The following is a 23801-nucleotide window of genomic DNA, read 5'->3' as shown; positions in this document are numbered from 1 at the left end:
AAGCAGATATAGAAATTAAAACAAAAGATAGCAAAAAGATGTGCTTCTGACAGATATCAGGTAGAAAACACGATAACCAAAGAGCGAGAATGAAAAGAGATTGGCAGCAAACACTAAAGGGAATCCCAAAGTCGTCTTCAGTAAAATATTGGTAAAAGAAGTGATGCCTATTAAGAATCTGAAAAAGAGAATTGCATGTGGATGCTGAGGTATTAAATAACTACTTTGTTTCCCTCTTTACTGAGACCATGGTAATATGAAAATTTATTTACTAGAGGAGTTCAAAATTGATGAGGAGGGATATTGGATAAACAGTTGATGCTTAAAGTTGACATGGCACTGACTGCATGAGATGCATCGAAGGATGCTGAAGGAAGTGAGAATGGAAATTGTTGAGGTTCTGATTACTTTTTTCAGTCTTCCTTTGGACTGAGGACTGGAAAATTGCAAACATTATACCTAATATAGAGAAGAGTGCAAGGATAAGCCCAGCATTTATAGATCAGTCAGATTAACCTTTGGTGGAGAAACTAGAAACAATAACTCAACGTAGAATTAACAGTAACATGGATGAGTGTGAGTTGATTAAAGAGTGCATGCATGGATTTCTTTGGGGCAAGTCATGTTTAACTGATTTGTTGGAATTTGTTTTGAAGAGATAACAGACAGTGTGGATGAAAATACTATTGATGAGGTGTATGTAGACTTGCAGAGGTGTTCGGTTATTGTGTTGTGTCAACAGACTAGTGAGCAAAGTTAGAGCTCATGCAATAAAAAGGACAGTAGCAAAATTGAGTGACTAGAAACAGCAAATAATGACTAATAAATATTATCAGACTAGAGGAAAGTTTCTGATGAAGTTCCCAACGGGTCGATATTATTATTTTTCTTGGTAAGTAAACATGTTAGATCTTGGTGTCCAGGGGACATCTTCAGAGTTTGTGGACAATTCAAACATGGAAGTTTGTAAACTGTGAGGATAGTGTGGAAATTCAAAAGATCATTGATAATTCAGTAGATGAATTTTTTGAAGAAGTAACAAAGAGGATTGATGAGGGCAGAATGGTGGACATGATCTATATGGACTTCAGTAAGGCATTCAACAAGGTTCCCCATGGAAGACTGGTGAGCAAGGTTAGATCTCATGGAGTGACAGGGCGAACTAGCCATTTGGATACAGAACTGACTTAAAGAAAGAAGACGGAGGGTGGTGTTATAGGGTTGTTTTTCAGACTGGAAGCCTATGACCCATGGAGTGCCACAAGGATCGGTGCTGGGTCCACTACTTTTCCTCATTCATATAAATGATTTGGGTGTGAGCATAAGAGGTACAGTTAGTAAGTTTGCAGATGACACCAAAATTGGAGGTGTAGTGGACAGTGAAGAAGGTTACCTCAGATTACAATGGGATTATGATCAGATGCGCTAATGGGCTGAGAAGTGGCAGATAGAGTTTAATTTAGATAAACGTGAGGTGCTGCATTTTGGGAAAGCAAATCTTAGCAGGACTTATACACTTTTTTTGTCAATCTATTTATTAGCAAATTTTTTTAACTTTACAAACATATAAAATTATTGAAAAATACAATCAATAACAAATATCAGTATAATAAAAAGGGAAAAAACCACAAATTCCAATACAACTACTGTCTACTAACTACTAACCTTCCCTATAATACAAAACAAACCCTAAAATGATCTGTTCTGTGGTGCACAATGTTTGTAAAAAAAAGTCCAAGGGAATGTGTTCCATAATTAATTTCTGCCATCCCAGCAAGCCTGACGGGTTGTCAGACACCCAGTTCATCAGAATATTCTTCCGTGCACAGTATGCAAGAATATTAAATAGTTTCTTCCCATGCCTATCTAAAGATGGTAAATTCAGTAGACCTAAGAGGAGAGATATTGGGTCTACTTTGACTTCAGTCCTTAATACCCTCCCTATCTCTCCTGCCACAGTGCCCCGATACATATGGAGCTTGTGGCATGTCCAGAAGCAATGTGTAAGAGTACCTACACTTATTTGGGGCACACTGCAGATACCCCTTTTTTAAACTTTGCCAGAAGAACCCTATGCAGAACTTTTAACTGCATAGTGCATGTCCTATTACAGATTGAGATCTTTCGAGCATTCTCCCATATGTTCTCCCATGTTTCAGAAGAGATCTCCACTCCTAGCTCTTGCTCCCAGACCTCACATAACCAGTTAATATCCTGCCAGACCCTGCCACCCAGCAGGCGATAGAGGGCATTAACCGAAAGGGTGCTTGTGGAACATAGCAACTACCTCTCTATATCAGGCTTATAGGGCTTAATGAGAAGCATTGTCTTCTTCTGGATGAAATCCCTAATCTGAAAAAAATGGAAAAGGTCTCTGCTGGGCAACCCATATTTGTGGCTCAGTTGCTCAAAAGACATCATAACCTCCCCTTTGAACAAGTCTGCCAAACTAGAAACTCCTCTCCCTGCCCATAGTTTGAACCCTGAGTCCATCATCCCTGGTTGGAACCCGAGCATGCCAACTGTAGGCGTAAGTCGCGAAGTCTTAGATCAACAACCCTCACTCTGACGCATTGCACTCCAGGCCTTGACTGTACTCATGACAATGGGGTTCCGGCAGTGGTCCATAACTGTCCTCATCTTATCCATGAACAACAGGTTAATAAGAGGGCACTTTGCCTGGGAGGCCTCGATTTCCACCCATATTGAGCCTGGATCGTTACCAATCCAATCACAGGCAAAGGACAGCAGGGAACTCAATTGATACCTCCTGATGTCTGGGAAGTCAACTCCTCCCCCTCCTTGAGGCAATTGCAATTTAGTAAGTTTGACGAGGGGCTGTTCACTATGCCAGACAAAGGAACCAAACCACTCCATAAGCTTTCACAGCGTTGACCTGGGAAACATTATAGAGAGCGTACGCATGGGATCAAGCAAACGAGGAAGAAAATTAATCTTAATGAGGGATATTCGGCCCAGCCATGAAATTGGAAGAGCCTCCCATCTCTGGAGATCTCACCTAATGTTGTCGAGCAATTGAGCAAAGTTAGTCCGAAATAACAGATCAAACTTGGGGGTAATAAAAATGCCTAGGTATCGTGACCACTTAAAAGGGAACTTGGGGCCACCTTCAACTTCTGGCACATCCTTAAGGTTCACCAAAGGCATAGCCTCCGATTTTGAAAAGTTGATCTTATATCCTGAAATAGCCCCAAACGAATTAATACATTGTATCAAATGGGGTACGGAGGTCATTGGGTTTGATAAAAATACAAGGACATCATCCCCATAGAGTGTAATCTTGTGTGCCCTTGATCTCACTTCTGGAGCAGTTATGCTAACGTTCTGATGAATAGCCTCTGCCAGCGGCTCTATCACCAAACTAAACAACGTCGGTGAGAGGGGGCAGCCTTGCCGACTACCCCTACCAATCCTAAAATTCCCAGACTTCACCCTGTTGATGATGATCGTGGCCAGAGGGTGGCGATAAAAAATCTCCACCCACCTAGCAAAGACACCACCCAACCCACACTGGTCTAAGACATAAAAATGATATGGCCATTCTACCTGGTCAAATGCTCTCTCTGCATCTAAGGAAATCACCAACCCCTGAATTGATTGTTGCTGACAAACTTGGACCATATTCAGCCACCTTCTAATATTATTAGAGGACCTATGGCCTTTATAAAGCATATCTCATCCTCTTTAACAATGAGGGGCAACACCTTTTCCAATCTCAGCGCCAGGATCTTGAACAGAATCTTGAAATCTGAATTTATTAGAGAGATGGGCCTGTATGAGGCACAATCCTCAAGAACCTTCCCCTTCTTAAGAATTAAGGAAATATTAGCTTCTCTCAAAGATGGTGGTAGGCATTCATGCATAAAGGAGTGATTGTACATCTCCAACATAGGCCCTGACAGAATCCCTATAAACTCTTTATAAAACTCACCCGGGAGACCATGAGGGCCAGGCGCTTTCCCACTCTGAAGTTGCCTAGCTGCCTCCTGTATTTCCTGAACTGTCAAGGAAGCATTCAGAAGAGAGGCCTGTTCCAATGTTATCCCTGGGAGGTCCAGGTTCTCCATTTTAGCCCTCCTGTCCTCGCAACCTTCAGACCTATACAGTTCAGTGTAAAAGCTCCGAAAAGCCTCATTAATCTTTTTAGCATTGCATTTAAGGACCCCGGCATTGTCTCTGATTGCAGTAATGGATTCGGGAGCACACTTTTTCCTAGTCAGATACGCTAAATACTTCCCTGGCCTATCCCCATATTCGAACAGCCTTTGTCTTGCAAAAGCAAGTTCTTTCTTTGCGTTTTGTGTCAGTATTGAATTCAAAGCAGCCATGATTCACTTTAGCTTAGTCACTGAAGACTACGCAAAATATGCCGTCTTCTCGGCTTTCAACCGCATCTCAAGTAGGTGGTAGAGGCAGGCAGGGTAGATTAATTTAAGATGCATCTGGACAGATGCATGAGTAGGTGGGGAGCAGAGGGATACAGATGCTTAGGAATTGACCGACAGGTTTAGACAGTACATTTTGATCGGCTCAGGCTTAGGGGGCCGAAGGGCCTGTTCCTGGGCTGTAAATTTTCTTTGTTTTTTTGTACTATAGAGAATAAGAACATAGAGATTATGCTGAATTTGTATAAGACACTACCTTAGTCTCAGCTAGAGAATTGTGTCCAGTTTGGTTGCCACACTTTGGGAAGGGTGTGAGTACATTGGAGGGGGCGCAGAAGAGATTTGCAAGAATGGTTCCATCAGGGATGAGAAACTTCAGGATAGCTTGGAGAAATTGGAACCATTTTCCTTGAAGTGAAGATGTATAGGAGAAGATTTGATCAAAGTTTTCAAAATCATGTGGCATCTGAACAGTGTAGATGAGGAGAAACTGTTTCCACTTGTACAAGAATCAAGAACAAGAGGACACGGTTTTAAAATAATTTGCAAATGAAGCAGAAGTGTTGGAAGAAACATTTTCAGAAAGCAAGTATTACAGTCTAGAATAGAGTGTCTGGAAGTGGTAAAAGAAGATTCAATCAAGGCATTCAAGAGAATGTTAAATGTTTGTTTCTATTCAAACAATGTGAGACCTGTGTGGGAAAAACAGGAAAATGTCACTATGTCATAATACTAAATCAAAAGAGAGGGCTGATATGATGGGTCAAATGGCCTCCTGCACCATCATAATTCTGTGAAGATCACCTTTCACTTCAGATGTTTTAAGACCTAATTGTTCCTCAATGTAACCCTCTCATTTCAGAAATCAGTCAAATGAGCCTTCTATGACTGTTTCTTTTGCATAGTATATCCTTTCTTAAATAAGGAGACTGAAACTGGACAGAACACTGCATGTAGTCTCACTAATGCTCTGTACAATTGTGGTAGAGAATCCCTACTTTTATATTCCATCCCCTTGCAATATTCAACCACATTCCATCTGTCGTCCTTATCACATGCTATCCTTGCATCTTAGCTTTTTATGTTTCTTGTACCAGGATACTTAGATCACTTTGTATCTTGGAGTTCTGCAATTTCTCTCTATTTAAATAATATGCTGTGTTTCCATTCTTCCTGCTAAAGTAAACAAATTCACATTTTCCCACATGCATCATCTGCCAATATTTTTGCCTACTCACCTAATCTGTACCTTTCCAGTCACCTTGTGTCTTCACAAATTACTTGCTACCTATCTTTGTGACTTCTGCAAATGTAGCAACCATACATTCTGTCCCTTCTTACTATTGCAGATTATAAATAGTTGAGGCCCCAACCCCGATCCCTGCAGCATTTCCACACATTACATCCCACAAACCCAAAATGATTCTGTTGTGCCTTCTCTGTTTCCTATCAGCTAGCCAATCCTCTATCAATTCTAATCTGTTGTTTTCAACACCATTTTGTGCATTTAACTTCTGGTGTGGTACATCGTTAAATATCTTCCAGAAATCTAAATAAACCCTATCCACAAGTTTCCTCTTAATGTCTTATTTTTGCCTTTGGTATTTCTAAACTTGATTATTCAAACAAATCCATGGTCACTCTGACTTCCATCATCAGGTAACCCAAGCTCATTCCACATCCTGCCTTGCACCAAATGCTGTTTGTCTATCAACCTTGTGCATGTTGACCTATATTGGCTCCTAGTTCAGCATATGTTAAGGTTAAAATTCTCTTTCTTGTTTTTACAGTCCCTAAGTGATCTTTATCTTTCCTCGCTCTGTAAGCTCCTATAACTACCACTCTCTAAGACATCAGTGTTCCGTCAGATTGGCTTTTTGCAAATCCCTAATTTTAATCACTGCAGAGCGGACACACCTTCATCTGAAAGAACTAAGCTTGAAGTTTCTCCCAACACTTCTCTGTTCCTTTACTCCTCTTTCTGCTTTTAATGCACTCCTTAAAACTTACATTGTTGACCTTTTGCTCATTGGACCTCATGTCCTGTTATGTACTAAATTTTTGTAATGGTGTTATGTAAGCACAAGTTGTTGTATTTCTTGTTCTCGCAAGTTCTTCAGAATATGGATTAATCATAATTTCAGGAAATAACCAGAAAATTAATTCTGTTCTTGTAAAGAAAATTAAAAATATGCTTAAAGGTAAAAGGTAGATTAATTTACGATAGAGACTGAGTAGGAGAGTGGTAGCGAAGTGGAGAAAAATCTGTTTTGTTGCTCCAGTGTTTTATGATTCTAATGAGATGTCCCTAAAGAAAAGCTATCAGTTATGACAATAAATAGTGTGGTCCCGGATTTCATGCAGGTTCCGCATGTCTGCTTTAAGAGTTGGATCACTGATACATTCTTCAAAGGAAGGAATATAAGTTGGTCCACTATTATCAACTTATCCAATGTCTTGTAAATGTTTCAATATCTGTTCCACCCATCTATTTCATTCACTTGTATTACTACAGACTTGACCACTGACCAAGTGCCAACTTCAATTTGCTCACATTCCTTAGGTGACGTTGTTTAAAAAAAATCACGCAGATTAGGTTGGTGACACGCAGGATCTGCCCTCAGTTTGTTTTGTAGTTCAGAACAACATGGGCAGCATGGTGGCTCATTGGTTAGCACTGCTGCCTTACAGTACCAGGGACCTAGGTTCGATTCTGCCTCTTGCGACTGTGTGGTGTTTGCACCTTCTGTCTACATGTGTTTCCTTCGGGTGCGCTGATTTCCTCCCACGATCCAAAAATATCTGCACGTTAGGTGAATTGGCCATGCAAAATTGTCCATAGTGTTCAGGAATGTGTGGGTTAGATGCATTAGTCGGGGTAAATGTAAAGAATATGTTGTAGATTAGCTATTTTTGTCTGTTTCTGTTCTATGAATTTCTCTTCAGTTGAGTTGTTCACAGGTGGTTTGAAACAGGCAATGTACTAGATTGGATGGACTGAGCAGTGCTGGAACATCCCCATAGCAGATATGTTGATTCAAATTTCAATCAACTATTTGAAAAATCACAAATGACAAAATAGAATTCTCCAGTTAAAATTTATTGAATCATGTCAAAGTTCAGTGCAAAATCTAGCAGAAATTCTTCAAAAAAGTAGTGTTTATAGGTGCAGTTAAATGAATGAATGTATAAAACATGTGAGATGTTCTGCCTTTATGTAGTTACTTAAAGAACAATGGATAGGAGCAAACAAATCTCTTCACACCATAGGTAAACAAAAGTTATCAGACTTTCCAATCTCAAATTTCACAACTGACTTTGTTTTTAATGAGAAGGTTTGCATTTGCAATACAAAACGACACACTATGCCATAAATCAGAGATGTGTTAGATTCTTATTGGACTTTATTTATCCTGACTCCAAATGCAGAAAAAAAACCCAAGTTTTGTCATCGTGGAAACATAACATCTTTGAGATGTAGCAAGCTTGTCGAATTAATTACAGTTTCTTCCATAAAAATATTCATGAACTCAGTTAGATGATCTTTTTTTCTTTAAAACTACTCATTTATTCAATCTCCATGTTAACGTTGGAACTCCTGTGTTCTTATTACAGAAAATAGCTTCAGACTTGACTTTAAAATCTTTCTGACTTCCATTATTCAGATAACCTTTCACTGCCATGTTTTGTATTTGTTATACACATCTCTGTTTCAAACTGGTCCAATTATTTTTCTGTTTCTCATCCTTCTCTTGGATTTAGTTGTGTTAAGGACAAATAATATGAAATAAAGGAAAGTTTGCTAATTGAAATGTAGAAGAATGTTCTTCTGAAGTTAATGCTTAAGACAATTTTACTCTGTTGTGTAGGTGTAACACTTCACCTGCTGCCAACAGTTTTCCAAACCATTCTGAAGAAGGGTCCCTGGACCTGATATGTTAACTCTGATTTCTCTTCATAGATGCTGCCAGACTTTGAGTCTTTCCAGCAATTTCTGTTTTGGTTTCTGATTTTCACATCCATAGTTCTTGTTTTCACTTGTTAAGTGCATGAGCCAATATGACCCTCATTGCTGTTCAAAAGTTAATGTGTTATGTGAAGCACCATGGCATTCTGACATGTTAAAACAAATCAAAAGTGGAAACACTATTACAAGGTAATCTAAGCTTTGAAATGTTACAATTGGACAGGTAATCTTGTTATCTAACTGAGATCTGTCTATGCATTAATACACGGACGCTGTTGGACTGCTTTTGTGGGACTTTGATCAGTCATCATGCAATCAGCTCTTAGTCGTGACTAACATTCTACGTGGCTATGGAAAAAAGTGGAGGTCATTGGGTTTGGTTAATTGGAAAATGCATTCTCTAATCCTTTGAGATACATTAAAAGTTTTGAATTTAGAAAAACTTCATAAGTTTATTTGGCTCTATATTAAATTGTTCTGCAGATTTGATCTTGAAATTTCTGTCTTGTAGGCAATGATTGCAGATGCAAATTATAACTATCATGAACACTCGTTACTTTTCTCTAAGGTCACAGTTTCTAGCTTTGTCAGTGAACAAAAATATATACAAATCACAACACAACAAGCTATTCAGACCAAACAGTCCATTTTGGTATTTAGCCTTCAAGCAAATAATTCCAGTTGAGCAGCACGATACCAGGAATTGAACAGTTTGAATCGGCATTATTTACTTCCTACCATTCTTTAAACATTCCTTGTAACTGGCAGGCACCTGCTGAGTATTTTAGGTCATTTCTGGTTTTATTTCAGAATCCCAGCTTCTGCAGAAATTTGTTTTTGTTTTTATCTCCTCCTCTTACTTTTATCTAACCAGTTTTTAGCCCACTTTTCAATTCCTTAATTGTGCCCTATAATATTTTTGTCAAAAGCTTTTCCAAAGTCCCAACATCCTTTCTGCATTGCAAATCCTCTACGTATTGGGTTTGCTGACCTTCTCCACGAATTCTGAGGTTTTTGAGCTGTTATCACTCGATTTGAAGTGTTTATTAAATAAGAACTTAAAAAAACCCAATAAATAAGGAAGATGGTGCCAATTTTCAGGATTAAGTGAGAAAGATTTACAAGTAACTAGCACACATTTCATAAACAGAAACAGATGTTGCTGGAAAAGCTTAGCAGGTCTGGCAGCATCTGTGAAGAGAAATCAGTGTTAACATTTTGGGTCCGGCGACCCTTCCCCAGATCTGATTTCCCTTCACAGAAGCTGCCAGACCTGTTGAGCTTTTCCAGCAACGTCTGTTTCTGTTTATGAAATGTGTGCTAGTTATTTGTAAATCTTTTTCACTTAATCCTGAAAATTGGCACCATCTTCCTTATTTATATGATTTCCCTCTGACAGATGATATTGCAATTGACCTGTAATTAGCTGCCATATTTTTTAAAATTAACTACCTCATCAATCTATCTCCTGCTGTCTAGCAAGGATCTACATTCAAGAAATCCTTGCCATGCAATGGAAAAAAATAACTTTATTGGGCTACACAGTACAACCTTTGCATTTATAACCATTATGTACGTAATTAATGACTTCAGAGTTCTGCAAAGCTCCACTGGTTCTCTTTGTGGGAAAGAAATAGTGTTTAAATCCTTAGCCTTGTCTTCAGATATCATCATTGCCTCACTTGTTCTTCCACAGTTATTCTTATCTAACTTTCATGACTCTGTGCACAGCATCTTTTACTCCAACATGTCTTATATTTATTCTTTAATCATTTATGAGCAGATGCTTGACCAACATCAAGCCCATGTACCTTGTAACTTCTTTCCTTGTTTCAGTACCAATCTGTATACCTTCCCAAAACCATTCCCTTTGACTATGCCTTCATTTCAGGAATACATGTTATTGAGGGGATCTGCAACCCCTTTTGCTCGCATCATTCTTCTGGCAGATGTGAATCATTACAGGAAAAGCTCAAAATTACTCCAGGTTTCTAGTAGACTCCTTTCATCCAGCCATGTTAAATTAAAACCTCGTGTGAGCTTAAAAGTCGTTCCACTTTATCCAAATATTTCAGGAAGGCCCGATGGCAATCCTTGTACCTTAAAGCTCCAAATGTCTCACCTCTTTTCCATTTTTGAGTATTTTTGTAAGAATTTTATTGGTTTTAACACAAAACTGTCCTCTGCTCTTCACAGCAACACTTGCCTTGATGAGCACTGATCCTTGTGGTGCACATCTATCTTCTGAACAGCTATCCTTTGCTTCTACTGTCTGCTTTTTGCCTGCAACCAACTAGCTAACAATTTGTTTGTTCCATGTTTCCACTTGCTCTGACCTTGTCCATTAGTGTTTTATCTAGTATTTTATGCAAGGCCCTGTGAAATTCCAGATGAACTGAATCTGCAATTCTACCCTTGTCTGTTCTGTGACCTCTTCAAATAAATCAGAGATTGGTCAAATAAAACTTGCTCTTGAAAATCATACTATTCATTATTTTGATTTCTAGACTTGAGAATTCCTGGCAAATGTTCTCAATAAAGATGTAAAATGAGGAAATTTGTCACTGTATTGTAAGATTTCAATAGATTAGATTTGGTAGTGATTTTAAAATATTTAACTAATATGCTGTTTTTCTTCTAATTGTTCAGTTTAGATAAAGTTATGGCTTAAAAATATCTTTGTAAAAACTTATTATTTGTTACTTTCAATGTGCAAGGCTATTATACCACCTAAATTTACCTTAATTCCATGTGACTACTAAAGGGCTTTCAATGGATTGTATTATTGGGGATTACTCAGCAAGGAAACTCTACAGTTAGCAGAGTCCTGCAACTTAAAATGATGACATTTCCTCCAGTGACATGGAGCCACACCTCATTATATGAATTTTATCTTTGAACTATAATAGCCCTTGTGGCAAACTTTATTGTTAGGTGGTACCAGATGCAGGAACCATCCTTAATTATGAATTTTCAGCTGAAATTTGGAAATGTTTGCGAGCAACCTGATTTATAAGTTCTCGAGTCAGCGAGTGACAGCCAGTCCTGGATATTCAATCCTATTTGTAAAATTGCTCAATTATACTTGCGAGAAGTGACATAGATTTGTACAAAGGGACCTGTTCTCTGCCAATATGAAGAATATGTTCAAACCTGTGTCGTTTTTGAAATACTCAGGAGCTTGTGGACCCTAAAGTACCCCACTGCTTCCTCCATGTCAACACCTTAATCAATCATCGTTAACTGTCCAACCATTCAGCACTTTGCAGTTATCCTGCAATACAAACTGTTTGAAATTTGGCATTTTTACATTTGTCCTAGTGAGGACAAAGCAAAATATCTCTTTTTAGCATTATTTAAGTTCTCTAGTGTACTTTTAAAGCCAAAACAGATGAGCTATTTTTCAGAAGCTTTCGTTATTGTTCCATAGGTGAGCAGGACAAATTTGGAACTTGAAAAATAATTAATTCAATTTAAACGTGAAGCAAAAGTATTACTTGCACAGAAACCAACCATTTTGGAAAGTGTAGTAGTGATATATTAACTTTATAGTTTCAGTAAATTTTAAATTTTGATATGTGTAGTTGCTACTTAAATAGTACTTTACGAAATTGTATTTTGCATATGTTCAAATACTTGTCTGTCCAAGATTGCTAAAATATGAAACATGAAGAATGAGACATTATTCCAAATCCTTTTTGAAGAAAAATCTTGATCTGCAAATTTGGAAGTTATACCCTTTATCATGTTAGCTGCATATTTATTGTGAGAATTATTCAAAAAGCAAAATTCTGGTTTACATGTTTTAATACTGTGGTGTACATATTTGTAATAACACGTTGCGAGGTAGTTGGAATAATAGTTACAAACATATTTTTTTTTAACATGCAAAAGAATAGAAGTTCATTTGAACTGTTATAGTGGAATAAATTCAGATCTCTACTTTATATATTTTAGAAAGTAGAGACATAAGTTGTGTTTCCAAAGTGTGGATTTAACCTTCGTATAATTGTAGTGGACAGGATAGTGGCCTATAGAACTGACAGGCAAATCTGTAATTGCACTGGCTGTCAATTCATAGGTCATAGTCCTGTACACCTGAACCTCATAGAAAATCAACAACATTACTAGGTCAGTTAATTACTAGAAACCGTGTGTCTTCAATAGGGAAGGGATCCTTGATATGTTAGTGCCCATCGAAAGTAACAGCAGCTCCACTGGAAGCCAGTTCCGTCCAAATGGAGTTGCTGTTACACCTGATGCACACTGCTGTTCTCTTGTTTTCCTAAAAGTTTTTTTCAAGGTGAATTTAATCTTCCACAATCATGACAATGAACTTGTTCCTTTTGTTGTTGAAGCTGGATTATGACAGAAACACAGTGTTATCAACAGTTTAAAACAGATTATCATTTATCATGCATATTTATTTGTAGAAAATGGTAATTTGTAACAAGTCTTTGATAAAAGGGACAAGAATACTTAGCAAAGTTGTTAGCTTTTTCATTTGACTGTCCATCACACATTTGGTTTTAAGATGTTTGGATGGCATCCTGAATGACTTGGAGTAATAGGAGAAACTTTTTTGAATAAGAACCTCAATTGAGAGCCCAGAGAAAATAAAATTACACGGCCACATCTTTTTCACAGATAGTAAGTCTTAAATATGACTATAATGTCAGATAATCAGACCCAAGTTCAAATGTAAAGACAGTTCAGCAAAATAAATCAAATAAATCCCAGAAAGAAATTTGCGTCAATGGTGATGAAAGTTCCTACAGTCTCGATGTGGTGATTCATATTTCAGGGACATTAAAAGCCAAGTTTGATACTAAGCTGTGAAAACTGGAACAAGAGAGGGACAAGCATTGTTAGCTGATTGATATAACAGTACCGATCTTTGGGACACGATAAGAGATTCAAGAATTTGCTGGTAGTGAGTTGAGCTGTTTCTTCAAATAGTAACTAGATTTTTACTTAAGCAAACTAAGGAGTAAAATTAATTCTTTAGAATAACACATTCCATGATAATGTGTTACAATCACGGGAGGGAATTTTAAGCCCTGCATGATCAAAAGATGCACATGATGTTTCGAACAAAGTGTTTGTTGAGCTATTTTTTAGCTTGATACATTCCAGGATATGTATCATGAAATCAATGAATTCTTCTATAAAAGGGTATATAAGTGATACCATTAAAATGCAATTAATCTAACACATCATCAACCCTTTAATTTTTCTTACTGGCATTTGGGAGTTTTAGTATGTTATGGTAAAATGTAAACTAGTAGTATATACATCAACACATTTTTTTTTCTATTTTATGAAGCACCATTATTATTAATGGTGATCAGCTCACTAGATGGCTGGCCAGTTTGTGGTGCAAAGTAATTTCACTAACATGGGTTCAATTTTCACGTGGCTGAGGTTACCATGAAGTGCTCTTCTCAACCTCTCCCCTCGCCTGAGGTGTGGTGAACCTCAGGTTAAAGTAGCACCAATCGTCTCTCTCTATTGAGAGGACAACCCTATGGTCTGGTAGGACTGTGGCAACTTTACTTATTTTTAGAACTATTATATGATATATTTGTTTTTAATAGGTAAGGCAAAGAATCCTTACAATCGAAGTGTTGAAGAAGTTTTTTTTTGTTCTGTAGTTAGCAGCGGTATCTGAAAAGTAACTTACAGTCTGACCATAGTATATACTGGGATCTTCACACATCTCTTGAATTTAGAAATACAGGTTTACCCTTAAATTCATTGGAAATTGTTCTCTTTCAATATATACAAATAAAATACTTGTCACATGCAATAAGATCAGTTCTTTGAAATTTTCACAGAACTTACTTGTTTCAGAAGAACGGATTGCTTAGTGACTCATGTATCCACTTTAACAGGGGAGGAAGAAGCAGCACGTCATTGTTGAAAATTTATCTTGTCTGTCTGGATCTACTCTTGGTCCTTAAAAGATATTAATGAGGAAGGCCATAAGTACTTTACTTCCAACTTCCATCTGCAAGTCATCAGTTTATTGCAGCAATGTTTCTACCAGAGTAGATAAGCATTCTGCTCAGTCAATATCAATCTATACACTCATTGGCTGGTGTCATGGTCGCTGCATTACATCATTCACTTTGCTGTTGAAACCAAGTGCAAGTCATGTAATGCTAGAACTCCGCCTAGATCTGTGCCCATACAGCCAAGTGTTTTTTTCTGATCAGCTCTTTGCTTAAATCAAAAGGATTAATTTGTTGGCTACATAAACTTACATTTTGCTGAAATGTGTGCTGTATCAGTTCTAATACATTTCAATAGTTTATCTTTCAAGGTTTTGCAGCTTTTTAAAACTTTGGTTTTGAATATTTGTGCTAAGAGTCAAAACACTGCTTTCAAGTTTTATAGTACAGTTACATTATCATGACAGCTTTTAAACAATGGATGTATAAGCACTTAAATGCTTATGCAACAGACTCCTTACCTGCTACAAACTGATTTTATCAACATTGTGACAATATCTAGTCAATTGAACTCTAATAATACTCCTTGCATTTAAAGGAAATTTACTTCAAAACTTAGTGTCCATACTTTACAGGGCACAAACTTAAATCTTACCATAACAGGCTGAGATTTTGAACTTAATTTGAAAAGAAATCAGGAAATAAAGTAACTGACATCAGTAAAAGTGACCATGAAGTTGTTGTTTGTCATTTAAAAAAAACATATTCTCTAATGTAAGGAATAAAACTTGTTTTTGCCTCACCTGGCCTTTATTTGACTATCGTGGTTGATCCATGGCTGCTGTCCCAACCTTCTTGCAAATTATACCGAATCGCTCATCTCTGCTAGGGATGGACAACAATAGCTGGGCTTTCCACTGATGCCCTCATTCTGAGAAGAAAGAAAATACAATACAGCTGTATTTCTTCTTTAGCTGCAAACATTGCTTGGAGATTTTGTCAAATGGAAAGCAGTGGAAAATAAATTTCACTTTTGTATTTTCTTTAAAAAGTACTATGGACCTTGGCTGATGTGAAGTTAATAAATGTGAGTTAATGATTACCCAGACTGCAAATATTTAATAAAGTTACTTTGTATACCCAGTGTAGCTAGCATGAGTTCAAATATTTCAAAGAGAGTCATTTGAAATAATATCTTTGATATGTAATTTCATTTCAGTAAATTGTTACATGATTGACCAAACTGAAAAGTAAATGGATTTTTCACAGTGAACTTAGCTAGTTTTTCTTTTCAAATGAATAAATTTGAAAACAATTGCAGGTGTAGAATTAAATAAATACAAATATTTATTTTGTTGTAACTTTTACTATTTTGGCTAGTTAGGCAGCTATTCAGATGGAGGGAAAGGGGGCAAAATCGAAAGAGAAATTGAGCAGTCAATAGAGGAGGATCATGATTACACATTTGTCATTGAATGAAATAATGCAGTTGTTTCAGAAATAAGATATACATCCATGTTATGAAGTTATGTCATTACTGTGGGCTTATGGATGGCTTTATTTTCTCATTGATATAGTCACAAGCGGTTTAAATGTCCTTAAAAACTTTATTTGTAAGATTGACTTTCATGCCTTGAGGTATGCAAAGTTACGCCACTTTTTGTTAACCCTAAAATTGAGGAAGCAAAGGGGCATTTTATGCAAGGGAATTTGGAAGGAGTGGAAAAATCATTCTCGGTCAGAAGAACAATATTCTTCTCCTTTTGATTTATTTTGTGTTCCTGTTTTAGTGTTTAATTAATGTTAATCACATTCAGGGTAATGCTTTAAATACATTATTAAGTAAAATGTATATTTGTTTCTCTCTCATTCCATTACTTATCTTATTGCATTGAAAACGAAGAAACACAAATAAAAATAAAATACTGCAGACTCTAGAAATCTGAAATAAAAAAAACAGTGCTGGCAAAACTCACCAAAATAATATTATAGGTGATATTTAAACTCAAAGTGTATTCACTTACAGATGCAGGTTAATATTTAAATTCACTAAAATTTAAATAAGAGTAAAAAAATTACTCCAGCCTAGCAACATCTATGGGGAGAGAATCAACCTTAACATTTTGAATCCAATATGACTCTCCTTTGGAACAGTTCTAGAGAGTCACATTGGATGTTCAAAGTTTGTGAGAAGATTTGTAGCTCGGGTGCTCGTTCTTGTGGTTCTGTTCGCCGAGCTGGGAATTTGTGTTGCAGATGTTTCGTCCCCTGTCGAGGTGACATCCTCAGTGTTTGGGAGCCTCCTGTGAAGCGCTTCTGTGATGTTTCCTCCGGCATTTGTAGTGGTTTGTCTCTGCCGCTTCCAGTTGTCAGTTCCAGCTGTCCACTGCAGTGGCCGGTATATTGAGTCCAGGTCGATGTGCTTATTGATTGAATCTGTGGATGAGTGCCATGCCTCTAGGAATTCCCTGGCTGTTCTCTGTTTGGCTTGTCCTATAATAGTAGTGTTGTCCCAGTTGAACTCATGTTGCTTGTCATATGCGTACGTGGCTACTAAGGATAGCTGGTCATGTCGATACCTGATACCCAGCATGAGCAAAACCAATGTAATGTACAAAATCCCATGCAAGGACTGCACAAAACACTACATAGGACAAACAGGAAGACAGTTAACGATCCGCATCCATGAACACCAACTAGCCACAAGACTACACAACCAGCTATCCTTAGTAACCACACACTCAGATGAAAAGCAACATGAATTCGACTGGGGCAACACTACTATTATAGGACAAGCCAAACAGAGAACAGCCAGGGAATTCCTCGAGGCATGGCACTCATCCACAGATTCAATCAAAAAGCACATCGACCTGGACCCAATATACCGACCACTGTAATGGACAGCTGGAACTGACAACCGGAAGTGGCAGAGACAAACCACTATAAATGCCGGAGGAAACATCACAGAAGTGCTTCACAGGATGCTCCCAAGCACTGAGGATGTCACCTAGACAGGGGACGAAACGTCTGCAACACAAATTCCCAGCTCGGTGAATAGAACCACAATAGTTACATTGGATCCCAAGCATTAACTGTTGTTTTCTCTCCAAAGATTTGCAAAATCATGAGGGGCTTAGATAAAGGGAATGGAGGGTAGGGGAGTTCAAAACTAGAGGGTATATTTTTAAGGTGAGGGGATTAAGATTTAAAAGGAACTTGAGAGGGATCTTTTTCACACACTGGTTGATTCGCCTGTGGAATGAATTAGGTAAAAACAAGAACTGCAGATGCTAGAAACCAGAGTCTAGATTAGAATGGTGCTGGAAAAGCACAGCAGGTCAGGCAGCATCAGAGGAGCAGGAAAATCAATGTTTTGGGTAAAAGCCCTTCATCAGGAATGATTTCCTGCTCCAGTTTGGAATGAATTGCCAGGGGAAGTGATAGATGTAGTTGCAGGCACCTAAAAGACATCTGGACAAGTACATGAATAGGAAAGGATTAGATGTGATATGGGCCAAATACAGGTAAGTGAGGCTAGTTTAGTTTGGGAAGTTTGGTCAGCATAGACAAGTTGGACCAAAGGGTCTGTTTCTGTGCTGTATGACTATATTGCTAGACATGCCAAGATTTTTTCTGCTTCTTTGTTTTTATTAGTATTTTTAAAATTTAATATATTAAAACATCATCCACAGTGTTGTTTTAAGGAGTTGCAGCTTGACTTATAAATACTTTTTAAAAGGAAATGACGGAGGCTTGTGAGTTTTTTCATCGTTTGCTGAGAAATAGTGACTTTAATCATCAGAGTAGCTATTGCTTTCATGCAGAATTTATTACATTGTGGTCATTTTTAAAAACTACTTTGTTATATCTAGTCTAATCTCCCTCTTCACCCCCAAAAAGGAAAGACAGACCACTGATATTGGAAATCATGGAATGCTTATTTTAAGAACTGAACTTCACTGTTGTTTGTCAAAATGGCTATGAATTGTCTAATCAGGTGTAACTTCCCACACAGATACACAGGGAATCATCTTATCAAACTGTTTAAAGAACACGGTAGTGACTGTTGGTGGACTCTACCTTTGGACCAGCTCCTGACTAAGGAAATTTTAAAAAAGGTTAGTAATCTTTGAAGAGGTGATGGTCTCATATTCATTACAAGAGGAACTGTAACATTTCAAACTACTGTGCAAACTATTGAAAGGAAATCCTGTGCAACTTCCTTGTAAATTACGCAAAAGTTATTTGCTAGATAGCTTGATTGAATATAAAAAGGAAAGGAGCACAGACATAGTTAGCTTAAATGATTATCTTACAGGCATCTAAAAAGGAGTGAATGACATCGCACTAGATCTGTTGAAAATATCATAAAAATTGCCCAAAAGTCAATGGGTGGAAATTTAAAACCTGTCAACATTCCAGAAAGGATCCCTGCAAACAGAAAAAGCACCATTGAAAAGTATTAAATTGTCTCAGCACACCATTTTGAAACATTGAGTTAATATTCAATCGCAATATCATTTCATATTGTAATCTGACACCGCAGTTCATAGTACACATTAAATTTGACTTGAGATTTTTCTTGTTTGAGGGTGGCAGAGTTAACTTGTTGTCTTTCCTCTTTTATGGCCCTGCCTAGCACCAATTAGACTTCATAGCCATACATCATTTTAAAACTTACATTCAAATTATCAGACTAAAATGTTATGTGAACTGTGAAACTCTTTTGCTAAATTGATCAGAGTATTTTTTAAAAATCAGATAATCTGGTACATTTTTTCTTTTTATTTTCATTGCAATATGTGGTGCATGTTGAGGCCAGTATAGTAGATCATTTGCAATTTATACTGTACTGTAGATATTCTGCACTTATAATGTTATATCACTTTATCGTCATGAGGTAATTAAGACTGGAGTTTCACAAGATTCAGGTTAATATTATTTAGGGCAGTGACTTACAGTACCTGACTCTATTGATACCATTTTGGCACAATCTCTCCCTTTTCAACTTGTGGCCTTTCCTGATGTTACAGCACTGCCAGAAAGCTGCATCAGGGGCGCCTCCACTCACCACACCCAAGACCGCCAGCCAGAGCTGCTGTCCACCTGACAGTATCCCCTCGATAAACTGCCACCAATTCAGGAACCACCTGGACATGATGGAGGTTGCCCTCCATTCCCACAGCAGACCAGCAACTTTGAAGCTTGACAGTTACCTCCTTCCTTGACCTACAGGGCAGCTTTGACAGCTCCCACAGATGATTCACAAACTGAGCTTGGCTTTATTCCCCCACTGAGGTGGGAGCTGGAACAGAACCCACATGTAAATCCAAGAGGTGACAGCAGCCAACAAACTGGAGCACGAGCTTGGTGCTTAGACTAGGTTGCTCTGAATCATCTGATTGTTCTTATTAAATGTTAAATTGATTGGGTGAGGCTGTTAGCAGGTAAAGGCATCTGGCAGGTGGGAGGCTTTCAAAAGCAAGATAACTAGTTAGGGACAGCATGTTCTTGTTAGTATGAACAGCAAGAGTAGGCAACACTGGATGACTAGAGATATTGAGGCTTTGGTTAAAAAGGAGGCGGCATATGTCAGGTATAGACAGCTGGGTTCAAGTGAAACTCTTGAGTATAGTCGTGTATAGGTACATTTAAGAGGGAAATCAGAAGAGCGAAAAGGGGACATGAGATAGCTTTGGTAAATAAGGTTAAGGAGAATCCAATGAATTCTCCAAGTACAAAGAGTAACTAAGGAGAGAATAGGGCACCCTTAAAGATAAATGGGGTTGTCTATGTGTGGAACCACAGGAGATGGGTGGGATCCTAAATGAATATTTTGTATCAGTATTTCCTATGGAGAAAGACATGGAAGCTAGGGAACTTGGGAAAATACAGCGATATCTTGAAAAGAGTCCACATTACAGAAGAGAAGGGGCTGGAGGTCTTAAAATGCAAAAAGGTAGATAAATCCCAAGGGCCTGATCAAGTGTGTCCCAGGACATTGTGGGAAGCCAGGGCAGAAATTGTGTGGCCTGAAGCAGAGATATCCGTTTCATCAACAGCAATGGATGAAGTGCCATAAAACTGGGTGGTGGCTGATGTGATGCTATTATTTAACATAGAACATTACAGCGCAGTACAAGCCCTTTGGCCCTCGATATTGCACCACCCGGTCATACTAATCTGAAGCCCATCCCATCTACACTATTCCATTTAAGAATGGCTGTAAAGAAAAGCCAGGGAACTAGAGACTGGTGAGCCTCACATTGGGGATCAGCAAGTTGCTGGAGGGAATTCTGAGAAACCGGATTTACATGCACTTAGAAAGGCAAGCACTAATCAGGAATAGTCAGCATGTTTTGTGTATAAGAAATCTTGTCTCTCATACTTCATTGAGTTCTTTGAACAGATGACCAAGAAGATGGATAAAGGGAGAGAGAGACAGACATTGTCTTACATGGACAAGACTTTCAACAAGGTTCCGCATAGTAGGCTTGTTAGTAGGTTAAATCTGGGGAGAACTGGCAAGTTAGATTCAAAATTGGCTTAATAGTAGGAGACAGGGTAGTGGTAGATAGTTGTTGTTCGGACTGGAGGCCTGTGACCAGTGGTATGCCGCAAGGATCGTTGTTGGGTCCGTAATTGTTTGTCATTTACATAAATAATTTGGATGAGAAAATAGGAGATATGACTAATAACTTTGCCAATGACACCAAAATTAGTGCTGCAATGGACAGTGAAGAAGATTATCTAAGAGTACAATGGAATCTTGATCAACTGAGCCAGCGGGCTGAGGATGGCAGATGGAATTTAATTTAATAAATGTGAGGTGTTGTATTTTGGTAAGACAAACACTTTAATGTCCTTTCTTAATATTAGAAAAAAAAGGGGGTGGCACGGTCGCTCAGTGGTTAGCACCGCTGCCTCACAGCGCCAGGGACCCTAGTTCGATTCCAGCCTCTGGCGACTGCGTGGAGTTTGCACATTCTCCCCGTGTCTGCGTGGGTTTCCTCCAGGTTCTCCGATTTCCTCCCACAATCCAAAGATGTGCAGGTTAGGTGAAATAGCCATGCTAAATTGCCTATAGTGATAGGTGCATTAATCAGGAATAAATGTAGGGGAATGGGTCTGGGTGGTTTACTCTGTGAGGATCGGTGTGGACTTGTTGGGCCGAAGGACCTGTTTCCATACTGTAGGGAATCTAATCTAATCAGAAAGGGCAGGACTTCCACACTTAACAGTAGGGCTCTAAGTAATGTTGTCAAGTAGAGAGACCCAGGGCTGAAGGTACACAGTTCCTTGAAAGTAGACAGGGTGGTGAAGAAGGTGTTTGGCACGCTTTCCTTCATCAGTCAGAGAATCGAGTACAGGACTTCAGAGATCAAGTTGTGGTTGTACAAGACGTTGGTCAGGCCACATTTGGAAGTACTGTGTACAGTTTTGGTTGCTGTAGGAGGGATGTTATTAAACTGGAAAGGGTACAACAAAGATTTACAAGGATGTTACTAAGACTGGAGTTATTAGGACAAACTATATAGGCTGGGACTTTTTTCCATGCAGCGTAGGAGGCTGAAGGGCAAACTTATAGAGGTTTGTAAAATCATGATGTGCATAGATAAGGTGAATAACCAAGGTCTTTTCCCCAGGGCAGAGGAGTCCAAAACCAGGGGGCGTAGGTTTAAGGTGAGAGGGGAAAGATTTAAGAGATCTGATCTGATAGGTGACTTTTTAACACAGAGGGTGGAATGAGCTGATAGTGGAAGTGGTGGAGGCAAAAACATTTGAAAGAATTTGGGCAGATACATGGATTAAAAAGGTTTGGAGGGATGGGGGCCATACACAGGCAAATAGAAATAGTATAGTTGTGTGAAATAATTTCTCACTGACTGTGAATGATGAGGTGTCGCTAATACCAGCATCTTCTGTATAATCCCAGCTGCAAGTGCAGCTTAATGGTTGATCCCTCCCTCCCACCCCCATTTCCCCCCACCCCACCCCCGGTATCTACATGCCTGCAGAAGAGGTGGAAGGAGTGTTCCCTATAATGGAACCTTATAGGCCTTAGAGTTTTGGTCCGACTGTGTTTATGGCTAGAGGGCCCAGACATGTTGCATGTGTCCTACCCAGGTGCTCCTTTACCCTCCTTGGCTTGAACTCCCATGGGGTTGAAGGTGGCAGAAAAAGGTAGAGGGTAGAACTCTTGGCCATTGCTGAGTATCTGGAGAGGAGACTGCTGGGGAGCTTATATGAAATCTTCCTTCCAGCTTTACACCATCTAGTTTAATACCTTAGTTGTTAGTTACACCATCTCACGTGCTGTCCCTCACAGTCAACTGTTGTTGCCAATGTATCATCTCAAAGTTAATCTCTTCCATGACGCACAATTTTTTTCATAATCTGAAAGCTTGCTGTCATTGCTAGTGGCTCACTTTGTTTAGTACACTACTCCACAAACTACCACATTCCAACACTTGCACATCCAACTTGAAAAACATCTACTGTTGCATTTCTGTGCTCTCCATGGTTGGTTAGGATGTTTGGTTAAGACTGTCTCTGACCATTCTTTGTATCTCTCACTGCCTCTACTTGTACCTTTACAGCACACATCCTTTATATTTGCCCTTTGTTTACAAAAAGGAAGTTTACTCCTCAATCCAGCCACTTATATTTGAGTTTCAAAACTCATAGCTTCTAGCCTTTGGCCTACCACATACTATGATAATTCAAAGCTGTTCATTTGCTTGGCTATTTCTTGCCATTCTGGTATCCCTATCAAAATCTTTGCTGTTTCCCCCATCTTACTCATTCCACTCCTTCAACTCCTTCTTTGCTCTTTGAAGTCCAGGTGGTTTAAACTTGAATAAATGTAATGTTTTAATGCCTTGGTAACCCATTGCCACATCTGGCTGGGCCAAGGCAAATTTACTTGCTTTCAGCCTCTTCCAAAATTACCCACTACATCAGGATCACTTGGGGAGTAAAGATAATCTATAGCCTATTTCCTCCAATGTCAGAAACTTTTTTAAACCTCCCTTCTGACAAAAAGTGCAAGAAACACAATTTTGCTATCAAGGTAATGTTGATCTGTTAGGCTAGCTTTGTTGCTTCCTCTTAATGCTAATGCTACCCCACCACAACCTCAGTCCCACTTCTGTCTTTTTTTATACATCTCCCTACAAAGGTACTTCTCATACCCACTTCCCAGTCCTTCAACCTCACTGTGTTGACTCTATCTTCTATCCCACATGTTGCTGGCTTATTACTGTGGTCCTCACTATGTACCTTAGCTGTCAGCTCTGAAACTTCATTTTCTTCACCCTGTATTTGAAGTCTTTGGCCTCACTGCTTCCTATCTTCTTAAACACTCCAGTGTTATAATCTCATTTAGCTGTTTGATGTTTTGGAAATCCCCCTCTCTGTAAACCCCCACCTCCCATCCCACCCCACCATCCCCATCTCCTTTATGACCCTTCT

At 38.6% G+C, this 23801-nt stretch overlaps 1 protein-coding gene and 1 long non-coding RNA gene across 2 annotated transcripts in view; one reads left to right on the top strand and one right to left on the bottom strand.

The window, feature by feature from the left end:
* The window catches only part of iars2 (isoleucyl-tRNA synthetase 2, mitochondrial), a 97160-nt gene that overhangs the window by 24386 nt on the left and 48973 nt on the right, over window positions 1-23801 (top strand). The window contains exon 13 of the mRNA XM_072580754.1: window positions 18343-18445. Within this exon, the coding sequence (XP_072436855.1) occupies window positions 18343-18445 (103 nt within the window). The remainder of the gene's footprint in view (window positions 1-18342; window positions 18446-23801) is intronic.
* Window positions 12163-15277, bottom strand: LOC140482595 (uncharacterized). The gene is made up of 3 exons (XR_011961759.1): window positions 15131-15277; window positions 14218-14331; window positions 12163-12731 (listed from the first exon to the last, which is right to left on the bottom strand). It is a non-coding gene; the product is annotated as an uncharacterized lncRNA (long non-coding RNA).

The sequence above is a fragment of the Chiloscyllium punctatum genome, chromosome 11, assembly GCF_047496795.1.
Source record: "Chiloscyllium punctatum isolate Juve2018m chromosome 11, sChiPun1.3, whole genome shotgun sequence".
NCBI lineage: Eukaryota > Metazoa > Chordata > Chondrichthyes > Orectolobiformes > Hemiscylliidae > Chiloscyllium > Chiloscyllium punctatum.
The sequence above is the reverse complement of the archived record's forward strand: the minus strand, read 5'-3'. Positions and strand labels throughout refer to the sequence as shown.